This window comes from Suncus etruscus, chromosome 2, assembly GCF_024139225.1.
Source record: "Suncus etruscus isolate mSunEtr1 chromosome 2, mSunEtr1.pri.cur, whole genome shotgun sequence".
NCBI classification, from domain to species: Eukaryota; Metazoa; Chordata; class Mammalia; order Eulipotyphla; family Soricidae; genus Suncus; species Suncus etruscus.
The window spans coordinates 95,344,935-95,364,821 of record NC_064849.1 but is presented as its reverse complement, the minus strand read 5'-3'; the positions used below and the strand labels follow the sequence as shown (position 1 = coordinate 95,364,821).

The following is a 19,887-nucleotide window of genomic DNA, read 5'->3' as shown; positions in this document are numbered from 1 at the left end:
TGTATTAACAGCTCTTAAATCAGATAAAAGTGCCAATTACCTAATTGCTTTTTTATTACAAATATAGGCGAGGTCTGTTCAGAAAATGAGGTTTCAATGTTTCCCAGTCTCAGCTGTTCATTGATTAAGTTTCTAAGCGCTTCTAATTTTGTGCTGTTAATTTGCCATTAGGGAATCCAGATGGGATCTTTGGACTTCGATTAATTAGATTGGGATGGATTCTGGGCACTTTTACACTTTAGAGGTGAAACCTCTAATCTAATGTGCTGGAAGGGGTTTTGGTGAAATATTTTATGTTCTGCCCTTCATTGCTTATGCCAATCACTTTCCCATAGGTTAACTGAAACCAGAGCTACGTATGGTAAAACTATTTTGTCAGTCCTATACACTTCAAAAACCTAGTGCTTTGGTGAACAGAATCAGGAGGCAAGATACCTCCTATGCCTTCCAAACTGTAAAAAATGCCTTGCAAAGCCCAATTAACCAACCTATTTTTTTCCAATTACTGAGACTTCTGTCCGAGAGTCAAACATTTCTTCAAAGTTCCTGCCCTGAACTTCAAAGGTTAAGATTGATTGGATTTTCGTGTGTGTGTGTGTGTGTGTGTGTGTGTGTGTGTGTGTGTGTGATACCTGGCAGTACTCAGGGGTTACTCCTGGCTCTATGCTCAGAAATTGCTCCTGGCAGGCTCGGGGGGACCATATGGGATGCCAGGATTCAAACCACTGTCCTTCTGCAAGCAAGGCAAATGCCCTACCTCCATGCTATCTCTCCGGCCCCTGGATTTTCCTCTTTACTCTTAGCAGTAAAAGCTGTAAATGGACTAGCAGAAGCCTTAGGGTTTGTACTTCTGAAATCCCTTTCCCTGGTGCTTTCTGATTTGCCAGGCATAACGTGAGGAAGTAACAAAATTTGAGCTATGTTTTTACCTTTTCTAAAAGTCCAAACTGAGTGTATGGAACCAAGAACTATTATTTCTTCAATGTAGTCAGAATCTATAATTCCCAGATGATAATGATTACTTTGAAAAGCAATAAAATGGAGTAAAAATCAAATACGTGAAAATGGGTGGAGTCCTTCTAGAGGCTCTCATCCTTGGTTTGAGAGACAAAAGGGAAACAGAAAGTGTCTTGAAGTAAAAAACATGACAGCGCAAAAAGGAAGAGAAAATAAGAAAAAATATAATAAAAATAAATAGAAACAACCAACTTCAATATCCACACCAAAACAAAGAAGTCAACAAAGTCAATAAAACTTAAATACATAAAAAAGATTATTTTGTGCCTTTTTCCCCCCTCCTGCATAGGCACAGTAAATATTGGGGTCATTAGAAAAGGAATTCCCTTGGCCTAAGTGATACAGGCTTTCTCCACCCCTGAAGTACACTGTCATAGGATTAACTAGACTCCTTTCATGTTCATTTACTCTCCCCTTGGTGCTTTTGTGGTGCTCCGTCCTGGGTAATAAAATCAGACCTCTGTATCTAGAGATCTCGGAATCTGCACAGGTCAAGGAATGGAAGTTATGTGAACCCAAGTTCTATCCTCTGCAACTCATATAGTCCCCAGAGCCTGCCAGGAGTGATTTCTGAGTTCAAAGCCAGGTGTAACCCCTGAGCGCCAGTGGGTGTGGCCCCAAAACAAAACAAGCACAATGAACTAAAAGAAAATACTTAAAGAATTGCTGGGTCCAACTTGGGTTTAATCCTGGTATCCCATCTGGTCCCCTTGGATCACTGCCAGGAGTGATCGATGAACAGAGCCAGGACTCTGCACAGTGAACACAGCCACATGTGGTTCAAACAATAAAATAAAATAAATAGGAGTAGCTTTTTTGTTGGAATAATAGTAAATAATAATAATAATAATAAATAAATAGAAGTAGCTTTTTTGTTGTTGGAAGTGTGGTCTGTTTATAGTATTTTTTTTGGGTCACATGCAGCAGCGCTCAGGGGTCACTCCTGGCTCTTCGCTCAGAAATCGACCCCAGCAGGCACTGTAGACCATATGGGATGCCGGGATTCAAACCACTGTCCTTCTGGATCCAAGGCAAACGCCTTACCTCCATGCAATCTCTCGTTTGTAGTATTAATATTTTTGTATAGTATTAATATTCTGGCCCTGGAAAGTAGCTTTAATGAACATAGTGGTTCATTAGGGAAATGTTAACTATAAATGTAGAATTAAATGTATGGTTTGGTGGCTTAAGCAGTATTTGTAATATTCAAACATACATCCTAGTTTGGGTATGTTTCCAGAAATGGACCTAGTTTTTGCACTTCTGTTTTATAAACTTACCAAAGAACCATCTGGAGACAGTCGATTTCTTTACTTCCCACTCAAAGTTTATACCTTTTTCTTCCTCTAAGACTGTCAAGATCCGGCCTATCTTAGACGTGCAAGACTGGCAGTCGATGATTTCCGTTCACTTCTATGCATGATCCTACACAGATGAGACTATGACTTTCTTCTCTTCAATGAAAGGTTTTATTTGGAGTGTCAGGTAGTGGAGACATGGGGCCACATCCAGCAGTGCTCAGGGTTAATATGTTAATGTGCTCAGGTTAATATGTAGTGCTTAGCTGAGGGTAAAACTCTGGTCAGCTGTATGCAATTCAAGAGCTTTTATTCTTTTTTTTAATTATAATAGAGCATTTAATTACACCAGTTTCCCATCAACACAGTAAATATTTAATGATTATATTGGCCATTTCCATTGGTTGGCAGGAGGTTCCTCTACTAAAGGCTCCCATATGGCTTCCACTGCATCATTTTTCTTGCCAGACTTAGTTCATTTTCAGCCTGCAGGATCACCTCTTCTATTTGACCACTCTGAAGTCGCTCTTCTAATCTTTTAACATCTGGTTCCGCTTTAACCATTCCCAGCTTCTCATTTGTAATCTGTTCTGTGTACTTCCTATAGGCTGCATTTGTAGGCATTTGCTCAAGAACATCAATTATCTTTGTGTACAGAATTCTTAGTCTCAGCTTGAAGAACTGAAGCGATTAAAATCCCGTTTCGGAGCACTCGGAGAGGAAGTCCCGCCATTCACATGCCGGAAGTCCCACCCTTCACACGCCGGCTGACCTTTCAACCCACCCATCAAGTCAGGTCGGACTAGGTCGTGAACCCGTGAGGGACGGAGAAAGCGGCACAAACCTCGTGCGGACTCTCGCAGACCGCCAAGCCCACGAGGCCAGTCGTCTTCTTCAGCAAGCCCGCCATGGCTGGGCCTGACAGCCGCCGGCGCCAGAGCTTTTATTCTTGTCCTATTTCTCTGTCCCTTCAATATAAGAACCCCCCAAATATACATACACACATGAAGTCTGTCCATGTAAAACTGTTTCTCTATACTCAGAGAAGCAGCAAAATATTTTTATTAAAAGTGTGAATACCATGCAAATGACTTGAGAAGGTACTTTACATTTTTCATAATTAAAAAAATTGTCTAAAATATAGAAGCAAAAACATATTGTATCCATAGTTAAAACAACCCTTTCAAAAAAAAAAAACCCTTTCCCCATGAAGACAAAATTGAGACAGATTTATTTATTTTTCTTCTTGAAATGAATAACTAGGTAACAATATGGCTGAAAATGAGAACTACATTATCACTTATCACTTCCCTCCTTCAAAACCAGAAATCTTTCAGAGTTTACAACACTGAACCTTTCCTGGAAAGAGAATAATATTCAGGTTCTATAGATCCTTAACCTAGTGGGTCAACGGGCTCCTGTCTTCCACACTGGCCACCATATCTTCGATGGCCTTCCAATCAAGGCTGCTCAGGAGGCTGCCAGTACTCTCTGACAGGCTCTCCAGGCCACTCGCTCCAGGAGGTAGCTCTGCCTTCTCATCAGCTGATTTCAAATCCTAACAAATTGAGAAAGACAGTATGGTGAGTTTTGAGAAATGAGATTTCCTAAAATCTTAGAGTTGCTCACACATAAAATGTGAAGGCAGCCCACTTCCTGCCCCCCACACTGAAAGAAAGCAAAAACAGCAGCCAAGGCTGAGATATCCCACATTTTGTATCAATAATGAATTGAAAAATGAACACAATGGATTTCTACCCCTGCAATGATCTGTTCTCTTATGTTTTTGCTTTTAGTCAAAAAGACAACATGGGCCGGAGAGATAGCACAGTGGTAGAGCGCTTGCTTTGCACGTGGTGGACCCAGGACTGACCTGGGTTTGATTCCTGGAATCCTGGTCCCCTGAGACTGCCAGGAGTGATTTTTGAGCGTAGAGCCAGGAGTAACTCCTGAAAGCTGCTGGGTGTGGCCCAAAAACAAAGCAACAATAACAAAAAAATAGCACAGGCTGAAGAGATAGTATAGCAGGCAAAGCACTTGTGGTTGACACAATTTGCACTTGTGGTTGACACAATTTGATCTGCATAATTCCTGAGCATTGTGAGGAGTGGCCCAAAAAAGTAAAATTAAGGGGGGATAGATAGAGATAGAAGAGGGGGGGAGAGAGAGAAGAGAGAGAAAGAGAAGGGAGAGAAGAGAGAGAAAAAGAGGGGAGAGAGGGGAGAGGAAAGAGAGGAGAGAGGGAGAGAGAGAGAGAGAGAGAGAGAGAGAGAGAGAGAGAGAGAGAGAGAGAGAAAGAGAGAGAGAGAGAGATCCCTGGCATTGCATGTATCCTTGAGCACCACTGAGAGCTGCCTCACAACAAAAATAAATAGAACACAAATCCAAGAAAAATTCTGAAAGTAAAACACTAGAATATTAATTCAAGGGTAAAGGTGCTTTGAATCATTACATTCAACTTCACTGAAAATCTTTCAGTACCAACAGATTCCACCAAAACAAACATGAATTTTAAAACCTGAAGGAAAAAAAAGAAGAATCAGGAGCCGGAGAGATAGCATGGAGGTAGGACATTTTCCTTGCATGCAGGAGGACGGTGGTTCAAATCCTGGCATCCCATATGGTCCCCCAAGCCTGCAAGGAGTGATTTCTGAGCGTAGAGCCAGGAGTAAGCCCTGAGCGCTGCCAGGTGTGACCCCAGAACAAAAACAAACAAACAAACAAAGAATCATTAGACAGATTGAAGTCTAGAACAATTCTTACTAGAAGGGAAGTGTGACTCATATGAAGAATCTTCTGGATGTCTGACGATAATGTCCAGGGACTCACCACAATCTCTTCTCTCTCAGACTCTGTACACACAATTGGCTTGGACTGAGGTGCAATGTCAGCATTTTCATGACTTTTTGTATGAGCAACAGAGCCTTTCAGGGGAAAAGAACAAAGCATAAATTAGAAACTGTTCATTTATAAATTTGCTGTGACTTACCAAATGCATGGCAGGCACATTTGTAACCACATTGACCTCTGAACATCCCTAGAATAATCAGGGCCAAAACAAAGCTGAATGAACCAGGAGAGCTGCCATCCTTGCCTTTATAGTTTTATGGATGGAACTTTCTAGGAGGGATGGATCAGGCATCACCATTCAGGATTCCTCCTTACAGTCTGCTTGTGGACATAGGCATCAGGGTTAAGTATAGTAACAACACACTGTTAACTTTTGTGTTTATTTTGTTTTATAGGCCACATCCAGTGACACTTAGAGGTAACTCCTGGCTATGTGCTCAGAAATCGCTCCTGGCTTGGGGGACCATATGGGATGCCAGGATATCGAACCAAGGTCTGTCCTAGGTTAGCACGTGCAAGTCAAATGCCCTACTTTGATCTGCAAATACGCCCTGCTTGTGCCACTGCTAGGCCCCTAACTTTAGTGTTTTAAAAAGAAACTTTAGTTGGGCGGTGGCGCTAGAGGTAAGGTGCCTGCCTTGCCTGCGCTAGCCTTGGACGGACCACGGTTCGATCCCCGGCGTCCCATATGGTCCCCCAAGCCAGGAGCGACTTCTGAGCGCATAGCCAGGAGTAACCCCTGAGCGTTACTGGGTGTGGCCCAAAAACCAAAACAAAACAAAAACAAAAACAAAAAACTTTATATCCACATCTCACAACCTTGCTATATAAATGGGCCAACTTCGGATAACACCATGCCAAGCCAGTGGAACTGATGTTCACTGGCCTCTCAGGAGGGTGCAGACCACATTCCTTATCTACTGAACAAAGACATATGGATATGGCAGCCATATCCATAGCCACCACTGTACAAATGGCCCAGCTTCACTGCCTCATAATCTTAGAAAATAGTCCAAATCGGCGAATATCCCAGGTACACCTACCTATCTTCAGGCTGAAAACTCTGGGGCCTTCTTGGTGTGGGGGTGGGCAGTCTTCCCCTCAAATCTCCACTGCCCGAAGAACCAGCACCACGCCCACATCCCAGTCTCCACCATGTAACTAGACCAGCTACACAGCTTAATGACTAATCTCAGAAGAGATGCTAAACCAAGCAGATGAAAATCGCAGGTTTCCCAGTCTTTTGGCTGAAAATTCTGGGACTCCGGAGATGGGGTGGGGTGGGGGAAGGGAGAAGCACTTATTCTTGAAGCTAATGTAGTATGTACTGACACTAATTTTTGTTTTGGGGTCAACCCTGGTAGTATTCTGTCCTCAGAATTACTTCTGCAGGGGCTTAGGAGACTGTTGATGGTACTAGAATTGGACCTAAGTCAGCTGCATGCAAGGCAAGTGCCTTACTGTATTATCTCTTGGGCTCCACCAATATTTATTTATTTTGTTTTTGGGCCACACCCAGTGACACTCAGGGGTTACTCCTGGCTCTGTGCTCAGAAATCGCTCCTAGCTTGGGGGACCATATGGGATGCCGGGGGATCAAACCACGGTCCATCCTAGGCTAGAGCGTGCAAGGCTTACAGCTTGTACCACTGCTCCGGCCCCTCCACTAATATTTATTTTAATAATGCAGATATCATTATTATGCTACAATGTTACTTCATTAAAATATAAAATTATCACAATATTCATTTTTCTAATATCCTATTCCATGTTAAAAATAATCACCATAAGGGGCTGGAGCATCAGCGTAGCAGTAAGGTATTTGCCTTGCATGCAACCAATCCAGGACAGAACCGGCTTGATTTCTGGTATTCCATATGGTCCCCTGAGCCTGCCAGGAGCAATTTCTGAGTGCAGAGCCAGGAATAACCCCTGAGCACTGCTGGGTGTGACCCCAAAACAAAAAAAAAAGTTACTAAGTATTATTATAATAATATGGTAGGGCCAGTTGGCTCTCAGAGTTGACAGAAACAGGTTGAGTGTTGAAACATCAGGGTGTTGAAGTGGATCCTTCAGGAACTCGGGGTCCAAAGAGATTAGCAAAAGTCTGTATTCGTCACCTAATTTCACCCTCCATCTCTACCACAATGAATGCAGTCTTTAATGTTGTTTTTCAAATGAACATACTTATTATCATGTAAAAATATCAGCAAATTTAATAAAATAATTTTTACGATCTTCTGCTTCAGGTGCTTGGAAGATGGATCAGGGACAAGTAACTTAAAGTAACTTAAAGTAACTCCTGCCAGGGCTGCAAGTTCAACTCCTTTTTTAAAAAAATAATATATTTTTATAATATTTTTTATTGTGATCAAAGTGAATTACAAGTCTTTCTTTTTTTTTTTTTTCGTGGTTTTTGGGTCACACCCGGCAGTGCTCAGGGGTTACTCCTGGCTCCATGCTCAGAAATTGCTCCTGGCAGGCACGGGGGACCATATGGGACGCTGGGATTCGAACCGATGACCTCTTGCATGAAAGGCAAACGCCTTACCTCCATGCTATCTCTCCAGCCCCGAATTACAAGTCTTTCACAGTAATATTTAAGGTATATAATGAATTAGGGCCATTCCCACCACCAAAGTTGTCCTCCCTCCACCCCTGATCCCTGCATGCATCCCATATCTCCTTCTTTTGCTCCTTGGACTACTAGTGTAAGAGCTTTCCTTTTGGTATAACTTGTTGTAGATTGGGTATTGATTCTGGAGTCATTTACTTTGGGTTTAGTGCTTAAGACTGATCATAATACTCAATTAAAATAATATCTTTAAGCACCTTAATTACAGACATGATGGTAGTTGGGTTTCAGTCATACAAAGAACACCTTCCTTCACCAGTGCAACATTCCCATTACCAATGCTCCCAATCTCCCTTCCCGACACCTGTATTCAAGAAAGGCATTCTACTTCTCTTACTCACTGACATTGTCACCATAGTTATTTCGCTCACTGTACTCACCACTTTTTGTGGTAAGCTTCATATCATGAGCCAGTCCTTCCAGCCCTCATCTCTCTTGTCTCTGGGCATTATTACGATAATGTCCTTTTCTTTTTCTTTCTTTTCCTTGTTGGGCCACACCTGGTGACACTCACGGATCACTCCTGGCTTGGGGGACCAAATGGGACACCAGGGGATCAAACTGTACTCTGCTCTAGGTTAGGAGCTTTTAAGGCAAATGCCCTACTGCTGTGCCACTGCTCCGGCCCCGTCTTTTATTTTTCTTAAAACCCATAGATGAGTGAGACTATTCTGTGTCCATCTCTCTCCCTCTCACTTATTTTTCACTTAGCATAAGAATCCATGTATGGGGCCGGAGAGATAGCATGGAGGTAAGGCGTTTGCCTTTCATGCAGAAGGTCATTGGTTCGAATTCCGGCGTCCCATATGGTCCCCCGTGCCTACCAGGAGCAATTTCTGAGCATGGAGCCAGGAATAACTCCTGAGCACTGCCGGGTGTGACCCAAAAACTACACACACACACACACACACACACACACACACACACACACACAAAGAATCCATGTACATCTATGTATAGGAAAACTTCATAACTTCATCTTTCCTGATGGCTGTATAATATTCCATTGTGTGTATGTACCACAGTTTCTTTAGCCATTCCTCTGTAGAAGGGCATCTTGATTGTTTCCAGAGTCTGGCTATTGTAAATAGTGCTGCAATGAATAAAGGTGTGAGGAAGGCATTTTTAAATTGTATTTTTGTGTTTCCAGGGTATAACCCTAGGAGTGGTATAGCTGGATCAGATGGGATCAATTTCCAGTTTTATTGAGGAATCTCCATATTTTCCATAAAGGCTGGACTAGACAGTATTCCCACCAGCAGTGAATGAGAGTTCCTTTTTCTCCACATCCCTGCCAGCATTGAATGTTCTTGTTTTTTGTGATGTGTGCCAGTCTCTGTGGCATGAGATAGTACCTCATAGTTGTTCTGCTTTGCATCTCCCTGATGATTAGTAATGTGGAGCATTTTTTCATGTGCCCTTTAGCCATTTGTATTTCTTCTTCGAGAAATTGTTCATTTCTTCTCCCCATTTTTTTGTTGTTTTTGTTTTTTCTGTTTTTGGGTCACACCCAGTGGTGCTCAGGGATTACTCCTGGTTCTACTCTCAGAAATCACTCCTGGCAGGCTCAGGGACCATACAGGATGCTGGGATTCAAACCACTGTCTGCCCTGGGTCGGCTGTATGCAAGGCAAATGCTGTACCGCTCTGCTATCACTCTAGCCCCTCTTCTCCCCATTTTTTGATGGGGTTAGATTTTTTTCTTGTTAAGTTCTGTCAGTATCTTGTATATTTTCAATATTTGCCCCTTATCTGATGGATGTTGGGTGAATAGTTTCTCCCATTCTGTGGGTGGCTTTTGTATCCTAGGCACTATTTTCTTTGAAGTGCAGAAGCTTCTCATCTTAATATGATCCCATTTGTTTATCTCTGCTTCCACTTGTTTGGAGAGTGCTGTTTCCTACTTGAAGATGCCTCTAGTCTCAATGTCATGAAGTGTTTTACCTACATATTGTTCTATATACCTTATGGGTATTTCTTGCCTCTTTATCAAAAATTAATTGATTTATACACAATGGAATACTACGCTGCTCTAAAAAGAACAAAATCATGCACCATGCAGCAATACAGATGAAACTAGACGATATCATGCATACTGAAGTCAGTGAGAAGAAAAGGATAAATATAGAATGACCTCGCTCTTATGTGCGACTTAAAGATACACAGTAAGATAGCAACAAAGGGCCAAAGGCAACGTAACAGGAGAGCTCAGCCACAGAATTGAAGCTGATGGGAAAGGATTCAAATGAAGAGGTGTTGGGGTCTTTGGGGGTGAGAGGTAGAGACAATGGTGATGGGTGTGGTTTTGGGATTATGTGCATGAGAAGCCATCATTAACAGTAAGCCACAATTTTTTTTTTTTTTTGGTTTTTGGGCCACACCCGACGGTGCTCAGAGGTTACTCCTGGCTGTCTGCTCAGAAATAGCTCCTGGCAGGCATGGGGGACCATATGGGACACCGGGATTCGAACCAACCACCTTTGGTTCCTGGATCGGCTGCTTGCAAGGCAAACGCCGCTGTGCTATCTCTCCGGGCCCAAGCCACAATTTTTTAAAACTTTTTGATTAATTGGTTTTTGGATTACATCCAGCAGTGCTCAGGGGTGTCACTCCTGGCTCTGCACTCAGAAATCGCCCTTCGACAGGCTGGGTAAACCCATGGAATGCTGAGAATTGAACCTGGTCCCTCCTGGGTCGACTGCATGCAAGGCAAATGCCCTACCACTGTGCTATGTCTCCGGCCCCAGGCACACTTTTTATTCCTGTATTTCAGTACATACCTTATGCAATTTCTGGAAACCAAAAGGGGCTTTCTTGCTTTCTCTCTCCTTGTTATATCCAGGCATTTTTTTTGTTGTTGTTGTTTGTTTTCTGTTTTTTTGGATCACATATGGCGGTGTTCAGGGGTTACTACTGGCTCTGCACTCAGATATCACTCCTGGCAGGTACCAGGGATCATATGGGATACTGGAATTCAAACCACCATCTGTCCTGGATCGGTTGCGTGCAAGACAAATGCCCTACTACTGAGTTATCTCTCCGGCCCACTCCCAGGAATAGCTTTGACATTTCCTTCTCTTCAGATCAGAGGACATTTCTCTAGAATTTATTGAGCTCTCCAATCTTGTTTGTTTGTTTGTTTTGGGCCTCAGCTGGCAGCACTCAGGGGTTACTCCTGGCTCTGCACTCAAAAATTGCTCCTGGCAGGCTAAGGGGACTGTATGGGATGCCGGGAATTGAAACCAGGTCCGTCCCGGGTTGGCCGTGTGCAAGGCAAATGCTCTACCACCTTGCTATTGCTCCGGCCCCTGGGATCTCCAATCTTGAGTTAAAAATATGGTAGGGGGATGGGCCCGGAGAGATAGCACAGCGGCGTTTGCCTTGCAAGCAGCCGATTCAGGACCAAAGGTGGTTGGTTCAAATCCCGGTGTCCCATATGGTCCCCTGTGCCTGCCTGAGCAGACAGCCAGGAGTAACAGCTGAGCATCCCTGGGTGTGGTCCAAAAACCAAAAACCAAAAAAAAAATATATATATGGTAGGGGGGTGGGCTGGAGAGATAGCATAATGGTAGGGCATTTGCCTTGCACACAGCCAATTCAGGATGGACAGTGTTTCGAATCCGGCATCCCATATGGTCCCCCGTGCCTGCCAGGAGAGATTTCTGAGCAGAGCCAGGAATAAGCCCTGAGCGCACCAGGTATAACCCAAAAACAACAACAACAACAACAACAAAAAACAAAACAAGGAAGAGAACCAGAGCAAATAGTACAGTGGGTAGGGTGTTTGCACTGTACATGGCTAACCTAGGTTAGATCCCCAGCATCCTATATGGTCTCTCAACTCTGTCAGAAGTGATCCCTAAACACAGATCCAGGAGCAAGAGCTAAGCATCACTGGGTGTGAATCCCCCTACCACAAAAAGAAAAAAATATTAAAGCAGTTTTTGTGAGACTGAGTATGGAAAAATATTTTTAAGGTAGTTAGATCCTGCCTGAATGTGGAAGGTGAAGGTTTTCTGAGAAGTAAAGAAAGGGATATATGAGAAAGAAATCTCACAACAGACACCAAACATACATCAATGTGCTTCACTGCCTGTGACTACAGCAGCTTCCCAATTACATAGTGTGTATATCTAGCACTATGCTTATTAAAACCTTATTTTTCAGAAAAGGAAACTGAATTTTCCATAACCGGGTTAGGAGTTTTATAATGACAGAGAAAGTAGAGAATTAGAACGTCTTAACAAGCTAACTAATATCATGACCTCTTCTCAGAAACCTTGCACCCACAGCCACATTTGTAAGTCTTTGATCTACAAATGTGAAAAATGTAGTACAAAATCCAGAAATTTTACTATTTTACCTTTACCCCTGTGGAAGGAAACTGGAAACTGTGCAGTACTGCTAGCTGCCATTTTGGCTTCACCAGCTTTCTTTGGTATGTTAAAAGTGGCAGTTCCTGTAGAGATATACACATTTCTTTAGCCTATGTGGATGTTTTTTTTTCACATACATATTATTCTAAGTTATTTGATGATAGAAACCTTCTGATTAGTAAATGGTAGTTCATTTTAGCCAAGAGAGCAAAACAGAAGTGCTGATGATCAGAACCAAGAGTAGCCCTAAAAACACTGCCAGGTGTGATCCACCTCATCTCCTAAGGAAAAAGAAACTCTATTGGGAAACTTGACGCTATACAATGTTGTTCCTTTTCCAAGTGGCACATGTGTCTCGACAACCTCTTGGCAATTGGAAAGCCAGGCATGCATCTAACTAGTAAATACCTAGACAAAAGGACACATTGCTTTATCAAGAGATTGATTAATAGATAAAGAATTGCTCGCAGGGGTCTCAAACTCGTGGCCCTCCATACAACATTTTGTGGCCCTGCCGTAGAGGAATCTTTTTTGTTTTGTTTTGTTTTAGTTGTTTGGGTCATACCCCCCAATATTCAAGGCTTACTACTGACTTTGCACTCAAGGATCACCCCGACTTTGCCTCCTGCGGCCCCCAGGTAAATTGAGTTTGAGACCCCTGGCTCAAAGGGAAGGAGCACATGCCTGGCATATGCAGAACCCTGGGTTTAATTGCCAGCACAGCACAACCTCCTGGGCATCACTAGGAAGGATTCCCCAAAATAATGACTAACTTGCAGGCGTGTGTGTGTGTGTGTGTGTGTGTGTGTGTGTGTGTGTGTGTGTGTGTGTGGGTGTGGTTTTTGGGTCACACCCGGCAGTGCTCAGGGGTTATTCCTGGCTCCAGGCTTAGAAATTGTGTGTGTGTGTGTGTGTGTGTGTGTGTGTGTGTGTGTGTGTGTGTGTGTGTGTGTGTGTGTGTGGTTTTTGGGTCACACCCGGCAGTGCTCAGGGGTTATTCCTGGCTCCAGGCTTAGAAATTGCTCCTGGCAGGCACGGGGGACCATATGGGACGCCGGGATTCAAACCGATGACCTCCTGCATGAAAGGCAAACGCGTTACCTCCATGCTATCTCTCCGGCCCCTTGCAGGCACCTCTTACACTCCAGAATTAACAGCAACTGTCTACAATTGAGATGTCATGTAAAATGTTTTGTAGCTTTTTTTTTTCTTTCAATTTCAATTTAGGCGCTGTGGTGTATGTTACTGCTAAGAGCAGTTTCATGTATACAATGTTCCACTGCCATACCCCAGAGAGTGAGCACCCCTTACCAATGCCTCAAGGTGTCCCCGCAACACCCACTACAGGCTGACTCTCAGGTTCCAGAATCTGTTACTATGATGTGAAATGTTGTTTTTTTTCCTTTGGTCTGGTTTTGTTTGTTTTTGTATTTTTGGGCCATACCTGGTGGCACTCAGGGGCTACTCCTGGCTCTCTACACTCAGAAATTACTCCTGGCAGGTTCGGAATACCAGAGATAGAACCTGAGTTGGTTGTGTGCAAGGCAAATATTCTACCCACTGTGCTATCACTCTGGGCCCCATAATATAGAATGTTTTATTTGTAATCTTCAACAATTCTTATTATTTCAAAACAATAGAACCCCCCACAACTTATTTTTTATTGTTGCATTCTCTTGAAATGAGAAATGCTTTCTTTTTAACTAAGATTTGTAGTTTTTACTATGCAAAAAAAAAACTTAGTTTGAATGTTTAAATCAAATTTAGTTTGATTTAGACAAAAAGAAATAGATCCAATTACAAAAAATAAAAAAGATTTAAGTCTTACCACGTGACCAAGAGGAGCCTTGGAGTTTTACAAAAGATTTCTTCCCCTTTGGGTTATAACTTAGTTTGGAGATATGTCTGCCTTTTTCAGATGGTCTTATTGGAAAATTTTGACCAGGCTGATTCTCTCTAGAAAAGAAAGAGCATAATTAGACCAGAGCAATAGCATAGTGGGTAGGCCAACTACCTCTGCCTTACAAGTGGCTGACACAGTTCAATCCTTGGCATGTAAGAGTCCCCAGAGCACTGCCAGAAGTGATTCCTTGAGAGCAGAGTCTGGATTACCCTTGACTACTGTCATGTGTAGCCCCCCAAAAAACAAAGAAAGCAAAATAAAAAAAGAAATAGTGTAATTATTGTATTTGTAGAATCCGAGAGGTGAAAAACTATATATCAAAAGATTTAAATTATAGCTGAGAATAATAGACATTTATGCTGTTTATCCTGTATTTTAGCCTCAGAGACAATATTTAGTATTTAATAATCCTCCACAAATTATTCAGCATAACTCATACCTCAATTTACTCTTCTTTAACAAAGAAGTTATTTTTAGTTTTTTCTCTATCCACTTTAGATTGTCTCTCAATATATTTTGTTGATGTTTGGTTTTAGGGTCATACCCAGAAGTACTCAGCACGTATACCTGGCTCTGGCTCAAGGATCACTCCTGGCAGGGCTTTAGGGACCATATGGGATGCTGAGGATGGAACTTGTGTGAGCCACATGCAAAGCAAGCACCCTACTTTTTGTATTATCGCTCCAGCTCTATACATTTGACAGTATGTAATATCCTCCTTTCAAGGCTAGTGTCATCTATTGGGCACACCCCAAATAACACATATATAAGATGATCTCCTTATATCTGAGTTTGTTCTGGTAGCATTTCCTTTAAATTCAACTGCGTGATTATGTTTATAATTCTATCACTTATTTCATTGTATTTAGAGTAGCACTAGATTGCCAAATCATGTTTTCATTTTAGATCACCAATAAAATATAATTTTGCATGACTTGACATCATAAAACTAATTTTACTTGGGTAGTTTTTCCTTTAGTTTTCAATGTGCAATTTTATTGCCTACTGAACCCAAAGAAAGGGAATATGTAACAGTATTTGAACATAGTCAACAATAACCAGGTAAGGAGGGAACAGAGGAAAAAAGGCTGGTGTTGGTTTTTTCTGAGAGAGGAAAATCATGTTAAAAAAAAAAGATAGTACTTATGAGGCAAATTACAGGAAGAAAGTAGGACTGGGGCTGGAGAGGCATATAGAGAGTAAGGCACTGGCTTTGTACAGGTCTGACTCCAGATCAATCACTGTACTCCATGTGGTTCTCAGAGGGCATCACCAAATGTGGCCCGAAAGTAAAAAAAGAAAAAAAAAGAAAATAGGACTGAACAGATACCAAAATTGTATTAGGTCACGGCCAGAGAGGGCATAGTGGTAAGGTGTTTGCCTTGCATGTGGCTGACCTGGGATAGACCTGGGTTTGATTCCAAGCATCCCATATGGTTCCCCAGAGCCTGCCGGGAGTGATTTCTGAGCACAGAGCCAGGAGTAACCCCTGGGCGCCGCCAGGTGTGGCCCAAAAACCAAAAAAAAAAAAAAACAACCCCCCCAAATTGTATTAGGTATACTGAAGTGCTTTTTCTCTCTTTTCTTCTTTCTCCTTCCTTCCTTCCTTCCTTCCTTCCTTCCTTCCTTCCTTCCTTCCTTCCTTCCTTCCTTCCTTCCTTCCTTCCTTCCTTCCTTCCTTCCTCCCTCCCTCCTTTAATTCCTTCCTTCCTTCCTTCCTTCCTTCCTTCCTTCCTTCCTTCCTTCCTTCCTTCCTTCCTTCCTTCCTTCCTTCCTCCCTCCCTCCCTCCCTCCCTCCCTCCCTCCCTCCCTCCCTCCCCCTCCCTCCCTCCCTCCCTCCCTCCCTCCTTCCTTCCTTCCTTCCTTCCTTCCTTTCTTTCTATTTTTGTGTCACACCTGGTATCGCTCAGGGGTTACTCTAGCTCTACACTCAGAAATCACTTCCTGGCAGGCTCGGGGGATCATATGGAATGCCGGTATTTGAACCACCGTCCTACTGCATGCAAGGCAAATGGCTTACCTCCATGCTCTCTATCCAGCCCCTTTGTTATTTCTAAATTAGGGACTTAATGCCATTTTTTTTTAGGCCACATCGGTGATACTCAGGGTTTATTCTTGACTTTGTGCTCATATGGCTTGGGGGACCTGGGGATAAAACCCAGGTCAGTTGCATGCATAGCAAATGTCCTGCTCACTCTGCTATTGCTCCGGCCCCTTAAGACCATTTTAAGTGTCTTCCCCGATAGAGATTCTATAAAAAAAATTTTTTTTAATTTTTTATTTAACCAACTTTATTACATACATGATTGTATTTGGGTTTCAGTCATGTAAAGAACACCACCCATCACCAGTGCAACATTCCCATCACCAATGTCCCAAATATCCTTCCTCCCCACCCAACCCCCACCTGTACTCTAGACAGGCTTTCTATTTCCCTCATACATTCTCATTATTAGGATAGTTCAAAACGTAGTTATTTCTCTAACTAAACTCATCCCTGTTTGCGGTGAGCTTCATGAGGTGAGCTGTAACTTCCACCTTTTTTCTCTTTCGTGCCTGAAAATTATTATTGCAAAAATGTCTTTCATTTTTCTTAAAACCCATAGATGAGTGAGACCATTCTGCCTCTATAAAAATTTTAAGTTTAGAATCATTTTTTTCCTCACTTTATGACAAGTCTAAGCAGTGCTTACATATATACACTGATACTAGGTCCCAGCTCCATTTCTTCTTTTGACATTATCCTGCCATTGGCTGACCAGACCTCACCTCACCTGTGGGGAGAAAGGAAGTGATTCTGTGCAAGAAATGGAGTAGCTCTGGGTCTAGCGTGTAGTGGTTTCTGTGCAGCTGCTGGCAGCGGTGCCGATTCCAGTAGCAGTTCGTTCATCAGACTGTATGCTTGTGAGAGGCGACGACTATAGTGGTCAGAGAGCAGCAATCTATACACAAAGAGTAAAAGGATATTTAAGTAGAGTGACTCTCAATTTATACTACTGAAAGAAACAATATAGTAGTTATAAGTAATTTCTGTTGCTTTGTTTGTGGGCCACACCCAGCTGTGCTCAGGCAGTATATTTGAAACCACATGTGGTGCTGGGTATTGAACCAGGTCAGCTGTTTGCAAGGCAGGTACCTTACTATTGTACTATCTCTCTAGCCCCGAAGAAAAGGTGATTTCTTGTTATTGGGTTTTCTTTTTTCATGGTTCCATTAACTCAAATACCTGTGTACTGCTAAACCATAACGCTGGACCCAGTAAACAGTGAAGATTCTCAGCTTTTTACTGCTTTTCAAGTGCAAGTTGAATACAAATATAAATTTCTGAAAACCATTAAACCATATTATTTTTAAAAGTTTATTACTGGGGATGAAGTGGGGGAGGCCCAAGAGATAGTACAGCAGATAGGGCATTTGCTTGCATGTAGTTGACCAGGGTTTGATCTCTGAATCCCACATGGTTCCCTGAGTCTATCAGAAGTAAATCCTAAGTGCAAAGCCAGAAGTAACCCCTGAGTGTCTCTGAGTGTGGCCCAAAAACAAAACAAAATATAACTTAGGCTAGAATATAGTATAGGGATTAAGGCACTTGACTTACAGAGCCTGGTTAGATTCTCAGCACCACTATGGGATATTATTCCTCTCCTAATACAGAGCTAGTAATAGCTCCTGAGCACCACCACATGTGGACAACAGCCTCCTCCCATTCCTCCAAGTAAATAAAAATAAAATTTATTATTTACTTATTTTGGTTTGGGGGCCATACCAAGTGGTGCTTGAGGGCTTCTCAGATAGGTACTGGGGTGACTCCCAACAGTACCCAGGGTTATCAAGTAGCACAAAGCATGTGCTTAACCCAAAGAGTTCACACTCCAGACCTAGGCCATATTGTTAACAGTACCCATAGATACTTAGGGGTATTTTCAAAATGCACATAAGCATGTGGATTTGGAAAGGGAGGAGAAGAAATACAATGAAGAAAGTTGAATGGAGTGAGGAGGTAAAGGCTGGTGTACAGGCTCTTCAGGCAGGAACCCAGTCAAGAGTGGCCCCAAAACCAAACCAAAACCAAAGAATAAATGGAGTAAATGATACTTGGAAGGAAATTCTTGAAAGGGTTATCTTCCTTACAGTTATTGCCCAATACTTTACTGGCCCAAAGGGGAATCCTGTGAAACAACTAAGGCATTACTGACACCAAATGTCAATAAGAGAGTGTTTTTGGTCCACCAGACATCAAACTCACCTGTCTTTCTCTCGCTTCATCTTTTGTCTCTTCCGGATTTCCCGTGAAGTCAAATAATACTGCACAGGATATATAGAAAGTTAATTTTTGTCAGTAAAAATATTTAGGCAATTATGCTCCATAGAAAATATCAAGTTCCACTTATTCAATAAAATAGCCTGAAATAAAATCTTGGTACCTATAGAACTGAAAACATTTGGGGCCTGAGCAATAGCACAGTGGGTAGGCTATTTGCCTTGCACGCGTGGCCGACCTAGGTTCAAACGCCAGCATCCCATATGGTCCCCCTAGCCTGTCTGTCAGGAGTGATTTCTGAGCACGGAGTCAGAAGTAACCACAGAATGCCACCAGGTGTGGCCCTAAAATCAAACTAAAATAAAACAAAACAAAAAAACTATTGTCATTCATTACTTTTGTTTTGGGGTATTACTCAGTGGTACTCAGAGAACCATATTGTGCTAGGGATTGAACCCAAGGTTCCTGCATACTAAAGTGCTTCAGTTCTTTGAGCCAGCTCCCCAGCCCCAATATTTAAAAAAGCTGCCTCCTCCAGCAAAAAAAAAAAAAAAAAAAAAAAAAATATATATATATATATCAAATAAAGCACCATGCAATTAAAGAAAATGCCAATTTAATAGATAAAATGCAAAATCAATTTCAGTAGTATTATTTTTTTATAAAGGAAAAATCCTACTATAAAATGGATGAAGACATCTGAACTTTTTCAACTTGAGGTCTCAGAGATCACTCCTGGTGGGCCTCTGGGAACCATATGGAGTGCTGGGAATTGAACTCTGGTTAGTCATGAATAAGGCTAGAGTCCTACCTGTTGTACACTCTCTCTAGCCCTTGAACTTTGCTTTTTTATTTTTGGGGGTTGCTATTTGTTGTTTGAAGGGTCCAGGAATATGCCAGGCATTGAGCCAGGATTATGGCCATGAAGCCATATTTCCTGTACAATCTCTCCTTTAAACTTTACTTTCTTTTTCTTTTCTTTTCTTTTTTTTTTTTGGAGGAAGGTGCTCTCTCATGGTTCTGGAAGACCCAGAGACATCTCCAAGTGCTTGTGTGTTCTGCAGTGAGAGCCTGCTTATTCTGGACTGGACCCTGGCAACATGGTGTTCTTTGTTCTCAGTTCCGCTAGGCAGCAGTATGTGGGACCAGGGATCAAAGTTGAGACCCTGAGAGCACACAAGGCATACATGCCTTCAGCCTTCTGAACTATTTCCATGACATGGAGAGTTGTACTTTCTACTGTATCCAGGCTAGCCTTACACAAAGAATCTGGTTGACACAACAGAAATGTATCAAGATACTTAAAACAATTCTGGTGATTTTAAATGTTCACCAAAAACCTATCTTGATGCTGATCATAATCAGCTTTTATTTGTTTTGAAGCCACACCCAAGCAGTATTTAGGGGTTACTTCTCGCTCTGCTCTCAGGGATCACTCCTCGCAGTGCTCAGGGAACCATATGGGTGTAAGGGATCAAACCCAAATGGGTCACATGCAAGACAAGTGCTCAACCTATCGTACTATTGCTCTGGCCCGTTTATCACCA

General features: G+C 42.3%; 2 protein-coding genes across 2 annotated transcripts in view; both read right to left on the bottom strand.

Annotated features, from left to right (window-relative positions):
• Positions 1-2,622: 2,622 nt before the first annotated feature.
• Positions 2,623-3,225, bottom strand: LOC126001808 (NADH dehydrogenase [ubiquinone] 1 alpha subcomplex subunit 5-like). Its single transcript, XM_049769036.1, is given in 3 exon segments — positions 2,623-2,754; positions 2,757-2,996; positions 3,160-3,225. Coding segments are annotated over 3 exon segments (363 nt in total). The 3' UTR covers positions 2,623-2,697.
• A 362-nt stretch (positions 3,226-3,587) lies between these two features.
• The window catches only part of CPLANE1 (ciliogenesis and planar polarity effector complex subunit 1), a 154,953-nt gene continuing 138,653 nt past the window's right edge, over positions 3,588-19,887 (bottom strand). The window contains 6 exon segments of the mRNA XM_049769035.1: positions 3,588-3,873; positions 5,079-5,239; positions 12,164-12,259; positions 14,005-14,132; positions 16,854-17,021; positions 18,326-18,384. Coding sequence (XP_049624992.1) covers positions 3,715-3,873; positions 5,079-5,239; positions 12,164-12,259; positions 14,005-14,132; positions 16,854-17,021; positions 18,326-18,384 — 771 coding nt within the window. The 3' untranslated portion in view covers positions 3,588-3,714.